The 7,500-nt window shown below is 33.8% G+C and overlaps 2 protein-coding genes across 3 annotated transcripts in view; one reads left to right on the top strand and one right to left on the bottom strand.

Moving 5' to 3' along the window:
- The window catches only part of LOC125038402 (zinc finger and BTB domain-containing protein 49-like), a 10,429-nt gene extending 4,914 nt beyond the window's left edge, over positions 1–5,515 (top strand). For both annotated transcript variants that reach the window (XM_047631917.1, XM_047631916.1), the window contains exons 4-5: positions 3,156–3,341; positions 3,479–5,515. In XM_047631917.1, the coding sequence (XP_047487873.1) occupies positions 3,156–3,341; positions 3,479–3,790 (498 nt within the window). In that variant the 3' untranslated portion in view covers positions 3,791–5,515. The remainder of the gene's footprint in view (positions 1–3,155; positions 3,342–3,478) is intronic.
- The window catches only part of LOC125038400 (uncharacterized protein F21D5.5-like), a 10,331-nt gene continuing 6,656 nt past the window's right edge, over positions 3,826–7,500 (bottom strand). Inside the window, exons 7-11 of the mRNA XM_047631915.1 lie at positions 7,158–7,267; positions 6,779–6,922; positions 6,371–6,514; positions 5,769–5,830; positions 3,826–5,609 (exon numbers count right to left, since the gene is read on the bottom strand). Coding sequence (XP_047487871.1) covers positions 5,486–5,609; positions 5,769–5,830; positions 6,371–6,514; positions 6,779–6,922; positions 7,158–7,267 — 584 coding nt within the window. The 3' untranslated portion in view covers positions 3,826–5,485. The remainder of the gene's footprint in view (positions 5,610–5,768; positions 5,831–6,370; positions 6,515–6,778; positions 6,923–7,157; positions 7,268–7,500) is intronic.

The following is a 7,500-nucleotide window of genomic DNA, read 5'->3' as shown; positions in this document are numbered from 1 at the left end:
AAATGTGAAAGATGCTGTGCTCATTTTCTATATTTTTGTGAAATGTCTCTGCACATAGATGGCTCTGCTAGTGCTTAGCCACAAAGGACTCAGTTAGTAAACCTTGTGACCTTACCTGATTTGAATTGGCGAGAAAAAAATATTTTTTACTAGTGCTATGAATATTGATGGTGTTATTTTTATTATAATTATTATTATAATTACTATAATGTTATAAACATTACTAACAACAAAATAAGATAAGGTAAAATATTTTCGTAAGTCAAAGAAAAGGGTAAACGGGCGAGACAGGCAGTACTCATAATTAGCTCATTAGTGACTTAGTACATGTGTAGCCATCTGTGAAAAAAAAACAATTAATAAAGTAAACTCACAGTGGGCATGGCATGTACATACATGTCATGCCCGTCAGCATTGGGTTAAACAGGTGCATGGAAAGTTACTAGTACCATTAAACTGGTGTTAGGTAAGTTGACACTTATAACTGTTAATTAGAATGTTGAAATTTAACCCATTGGTAAATATGTGTGCACTGTCCACTTTTTTGTCATCATCATCATTATTATTATTATTATTATTATTATTATTATTATTATTATTATTATTATTTTTATTAAACATGTTTATTCTTAGTCAACAGAGGTAGTTACAAGACCTACATAGTTGTTTACCACATTCTTTGAAGAAAAAAAAATATATATATATACATATGCATATATGTAAATATTTGTGTGTGTGCGTGCGTGTGTGCGTGCGTGCGTGCGTGCGTGTTTGTTTGTTTGTTTTATAATAATAAGAAGAAATTGGGTAGAGGTGAGACTAGCTAGGCTTAGAATTCAACTCTTTGGTGACTAAGCTATTATGCAGCTATCATGCTGCTATCTGATATAAACAAAATGAATAAGACAAAGCAACAGTGCATGTACCTGATAGGTTAAACTGGTGAATGGATGTGTTCTTTTTGTGGTAACAAATACATATCATTCTGCCGCTGTCACTGACATTAGACTTATCATCTTTCATTTTTTTTTTCAATCTGATGATTGTTGATATTATGATGTTTGTGATGCTTATTGTCATCATTATTGGTATAATCACGTTACTGTAGTCATTACTATGAGTATATTATTATCATTATTATTGTAACAACAATGATAATTATCATGATAATTTTAGTAGGAGTAGTTTTTCTTCTGACTCAAAATAAGATTGTGGTAATATAAGGGTAATATTAATTTATTATATTTTTTTTCTTTTTCACTCTATCAGTATTCATTCCAATACTCTTTGTTTCTTGAAACTAGGAGACAATTGGAGCATTCTTAGTCCTTTACCAGGGTCAATGTTGAGGTTCCCATGTGACATAATAATACAGGGACAGTGTTTTTTCCTCCCTGTCTTTGACTGTTGACAGTCCTATTATTATTATTTATTCATTTTATTTTTTATATTTATTCATTTATTTACTTGTTACTTTTTTTTCCTCTCTCAGTATAAGTATGTGGAATGCCTTTGCATGTCAACTTACACCATTAGAGTCACAGAAAATAACAGCCTTTATTATCAGCCATCTGGCTTTTGGGGCCACCCTTACTGTGTAGGTGCCATCTTATCATTTTAGTTTCACATATTTCTGCTTATTATATATTTTTTTTCTTTCTATTTGTTCAACCCACATACACATTAAATAGAGGAGATGGCAAATATAAATTTTAGACCTTTTTAAGAGCAGATAGCTATATTGATTAACATACTTCACTCATATCTTGGATTTCCTTAAGGAAAAGGGTACAGTTACAGATATATTTGAGTAACATTAGTCATTCTTACATAGTAGCAAAAGATTGTTGATCCAAGAAATAACATTTTCTTTGGTAATGACTGCTGGTGAAGTAGTAAATATTTGTTGCCTTTAAAGACTTTAGTTACATTTCCCATAGTGATATACCTACATATGAATCAAAATTTTGGCAGGCTTTATATATTACATTATATTGAAAAGCATGTTGTATTGCATGAGATTGCTGCAAAGAGCCTATCCACTAGATCTTCATGTTTCTTTCTCATGAGTTTTCTATTCAAACTTTATAATGCTTCATTTATGCATGTTACATGAAGGAAAGGCCAAGGTCTTGGCATACTTGGAGGCAAAAAATTTGCCAGTTTGGGATAAGTTTATGTTGTGGTCCTGCATAGTCCACCATCATGTTTTTCTTTCTGTTGCTCCTGACTTCCCACCAAAGGCTGTTCGTAAGGATAAACCTAATAGTGGTTGGCCTTGCAAGGAATATAGTGTTACTTATAAGCTTCCTGATAAAACAAACAATAAAACCCTAGCTGTAAAAAGACCTTTAGTGGCCAAACCACATCATCGCATGTAAACCACTTCTTGCTGCCCAAATAGTCTACATATGTTTTTGCCTGGCAGTAATCTTATGTGGTCTCAGGAAACCATCTTCCAAGTCTTCCCAAACAATGCTGCGAAGGTGAGATGCCCTTCCACAGCATATCAGTATGACAGTCTATACCTACCCTACTAACAAGCACCTTGTGTTATGGTTTGGGAATATTTTAGTAGTGCAGAATTACATTTTTCTCAGGGAGACTTGGATAGGCAAGGGTTGTTCTTTGTGGTCACTGTAATACTGCTACTATAATAGAATATAATTGCAAATTTCACTTCATTTTAAACTCTTTAAGCAGTAGTAAAGAACCATTTCAACTTTAGCCTTTTATATATTACTTTATTTCATTAATTTCTTATGGCATTCCCCAGCAGGAGGCTGTAGACAGCAGGAGGCTGTAGATATTAAATAATGTTCTTTATTTATTTTAATATACTTAAGCTGGCCTGGAGATATTATTACCTTTCCAAGGTCAAAGGACCTAGGCTACTTCATACATAAAAAGAAAATAGGAAAGAAGTAATATTATGCATCATATTTAGTACAGGGAATAGGATTTGATAATATTACTAATGGTAAGCAAAAAAAGATATCGAAGATGATTAAAAACAAAATTAAAGTAGCTTTAAATATTATGCAGACTTTGTTACCAGTTAACAAAGTGGCAGATATGATATTCCTGCCCTTCCTCACTCTCAAACTGTAGAGTAAAGTTAAATTTCTGAATTCTTTTTTTTTTCTGCTATTTAGATGAAAGCAGAAATAAAGGAGGAAGCACTGGACTTTAGCAACACAGCGCTTTCAGAGAACTTGCCGAATGATAGTCTGACTGCAGCCTTGGCCAGCAACAGCATAGAGGAGGAGACTCGCATGTATCTGGATGCATTTGCGCGTAGTGCCAACCTGGCAAGACCACTCCCCCTTGAAGAGACACAGGTATGAGGCTAATTTACTCAGAGTTCAGTTGTTTTTAGTATTTATGGTTGTATTCTGCCCTGTCCTGATAGAACAACACACATTGAATTTTGACATTTATAGGATTTAAAAAAAAAATTCTTTCTTTTGCTTTTCAGGAGTCTGCCTCTCTTGATGGCCGTCCTTATGTGTGCCCCATCTGTCAGAAGTGCTTTGCCAAAGCTGCCATTCTGAAGCGCCACCACCTTGCCCACTTCCGGCCATATGTCTGTCACCTGTGCACACGATCTTTCACCAGAAGAGAAGTTCTAGCAGAGCATTTATTAGAGCACAATGGTGCTGATCTGCGAATGCCATGTCCAGTGTGTAACATGACTATAAAGCGCAAGAGAAACCTCCAAGCCCACATCAAAGTCAAGCATCCTGATTACTACAAACAGAAAATTGCTAGCCGGGAGTCCTTGTGCTAGTTACAGACGTCTTTCTGGATATAAATAGATAAATCTGTTATTAGTAATTATTTTTAATACAGAAAAATTACAATAATTTTAAATTTAAAAGGAAAACTATAAAAAAATCAAATTAAGAAAATGTAGCAGGTGAATGCTCGTGGGGTTTGGTATGATGTCTAGTCACCAGGTGATTAGAACCAGTTGATGCTTCCTATGTAAAGACAGCTCCCTGTGTTCATCTCTTCATGCAGTTAAATATTATGTGCACTCTTGATTTTGGTTCATCTCTTTTCATTTTTCTTCTCGCACCTTTCAAAATCTTAAATTTCATATTAAGGTTGCCGTTTGTCCACTTACCACGTGTATTTTGATGTTGGTCATGTTTTTAGTGTCTTCTAATAAACCTTTGATGTTTTTGTTTTTGCTTTTGGCCAACTTTGCACTTTTTTGATTTACATGACATCCTCTCTATTTTATCATAATTCTAGTGATTTTAGCCTTAAATGATTATTATTTTTTTGTTTTGTTTTCCTCTCTGTCACTTAAGTACAAATGGCCTACCTGTGAATTATAAGTAAATCATGGGAGAATGGTATTCCCACCAGACATTTACACCCCCTTGTATTATCAAAAGGATTTAATTGTCACATTGTTGAATGGATCATAACTGCTTATATTAAATAAGTTATTTAATTTATGCATTTAAACATATTTAAAATATAATAAGTCATGTTAAACTTATTGTAGACAATACAGTGTATAAGGAAAAAAGAATAAATCAGAGATCTTAAGCTGTTGCATTTATATATTAATATGTAGCAGTGCAAGAAGTAAAACAAGTTTTTGATGATTCATAAAAGTCTGTTTATTTTTTGTGTGGAATGTTGATATTTCCTATATCAAGTAACTTGTTTTTTTTTTTTCATCAGAATCATCACAGGCCAGATTTGTTGCGTAAAAAGTTCTAATGCAAAAATAGAGTGGCTTTGCCAGTTTTCCTCCAAAATGGTAATCATTCCTTTCACCTTCTTGTGACATAGGGAGTATGAACAAGTTGTTGATTCTCAGATGAAGAAAGTTCAAATTGCCAGAATAATTACAAGATGGTTTCATATTTTTACCCCCTTTAATACGTCCATTTTTGTGACCACCTTTTTTTGATGGTGGAAGAAGCTGACATTCCTTATATGTATAAAATGGAGACTGCAAAGTGATTTGTTGGTATTAATCAGGTAATTGTCACTACCTGTTTAACCTGTCTTTTGATCTCATGCTCCAATCATCAGGCTTCCACTGAAATGCATTTATAGCTTTTAAGCTTTTTTTTTTTCTTCCCCCATCACCTTCATTTTTCAGTCGTATATAAACTAAGTGTATCACCAAGTGGTATCATAAGGGGGTGTATTGCTCAAGAGGCATAAAGTACACATATTTTAATATGTTATTTATTTAAGGTGACTTGGTCTTTGTTAGATTTAAAATTCCACAGTGTGCATTATAATGGAATAGCACAATGTGTTCACTTAATGAATAGTTTACAGTCTTCCTATCACACACACACACTGTAACAGTGATTACAAATTTTTACAGTTTTGTGACCCACATGTTTGTTTACACCAGTTTGAATCAAGTGCAGATGCCTGACCATGTGTTGATACACAAATTCCTTCAAGAGCAATCAAATGGCTCTCTCCAATGACAGGATAATTGTAGTTATTTTTCCAATAAAAACATCTTGTAGAACTCCTCGTCCTCTTTTGACCTAAACTTGGGAACAAAATTTACCCGCACGATGTCTTCAAAACCTTCAGCAAGTGATGGTTCCTCATATTTGGAGCTTTTATAAATAAAGAGAGAAGAAAATGAATGTAAATATTTTAATTAATTGATGTTTCTGTCATACAAACAAGACAAGAATTTAGTATGCAATATATGTCTTGAAACAAAAGGTATGCAATGCATAATTTTGAGATCTGTGTAAAGAAAAGGAACTTACCCGTATGAATGAAAAATCATGTCGTTCACTTTGGAGTGGTCGGCACCCGAAAATTCTCTGAACTGAAAATTAATTTTATGGTTGTAATAGAAAATATGCAAAAGCAAATCTAACCCTTTCACTGATATGGATGTTGTTTAAAAGTAAATTACAAGTATCTATTATATGACAACAGGAGCTCTTGTTTGTCAGGGAGATTGTTGATGTAGGAACTAAAAGAAACGAGACTACCAGGCACATGACTAACTTCCAACTATATGAGTATTTTCTTCATAAGGAATATTGTAAAATACATTTATTACTTTAATGTACAGTACTTGTATGCACATGTGCTATAAGAAGGAATGTTCAAAACTGCTACAAATGTAGTTTAGAAAATACAGAAATAGCATATCAGATAGGGGATGCATATCATTTCAGAGGGTATCAGTGAAAGGGTTTAGATCACTCTTAGTATGAATCATTATTGTCACTGCTATTCATTCAAGAATGCCAATCTTTTAAATGGCAGTTTAATCCCAATCAAAATTTCTTTGGAAAATTAATTTGTCTTGTTGTTTTGTTTATCAACTTAAAATGGTTTTAAAAATCAAATTACACACCTTATTGTTATGCCGAGCATGATCTTTTGACACATTGAGGATGAAGCAGCGAATTGGAATGTTCATCTTCTTTGCAGCAGTAACATAGCGCTTCCGAGACTCAACATCAGGGTTAGTGTTATCAATGAGAACATGCTTTCCTTCCTGGGAAGAAAAGAAAAGATTTTATTTATTTATTTATTTTTTATTTATTTATTATTTTTTTTTTTTTTTTATACAATTTAATACTTACAAAGGATATTCAAAATCAGATTTTGACAGAACATGCTACTGCTGATACTTCATATTGCAAAATCATTTATAGTAGAAGACATTGGCTCAAACTAAATAGGCAGTAATGTCAGAAACATGAAAGACTATGTGAGTGTAAAATAAATTGGGTTCTCAAGGTCTATAAAAATACCTTACCTGCACAGATTTCTCCAGAATAGAAACGCACTTTTGCCAGGAACCCACAGTGTCACGGTTAGCTACAACATAGCCTAAGGGAGCAAGATGGTTCTCTGCAAGGAAGCTTTTCCCTGCTCCAGGAAACCCAACTAGAACCACTACCTGAAATAAAGTAAAGATCAAAGTTATTAGCTCAAAGCTAATAACTGTTCTAGATATTTGTGGTATACATATCCAAAGACAAAGAAAGGAAAATCAAGGTAATAAGAGGTCTTGTTGCTGTTTTTTCATGTGTACCAACACATTCATCTCTGAAGACTAAATCATACTCTCCCAGAAGGTCCAATGTGCCCTAATATCTATCTTCCCAGACCTTGCACAAAGCCTGAACACTCACCTCAGTCTTGAATTTTGGAACTTTGGTGGTTGGTGGATCAAACAATTTCAATGAGTCGTCAACTGTTCGTGGGTCAAATTCAGGCATATTGAACTTCTGAGTTTTGACACCTGGAAGGAAATTAGGAAAATAAATGTAAACAAATTTCCATAACCTATATCTTCTCTCACTCTCACACTCTCCCATGCACGCATGCACGCCCATGCACATGCACATGTGCACACACACACACACGCACACACTTGCTCACATAAATATATATAAACATAACAATACTGCTTATGGATGAAACAAAATTGGACAATACTATAACAATCTTCCAAAGATAACTTGTATTCAGTTC

This window comes from Penaeus chinensis, chromosome 24 (genome assembly GCF_019202785.1).
Source record: "Penaeus chinensis breed Huanghai No. 1 chromosome 24, ASM1920278v2, whole genome shotgun sequence".
In the NCBI taxonomy this organism is placed as follows: domain Eukaryota; kingdom Metazoa; phylum Arthropoda; class Malacostraca; order Decapoda; family Penaeidae; genus Penaeus; species Penaeus chinensis.
This window is presented reverse-complemented; position numbering and strand designations above follow the sequence as displayed.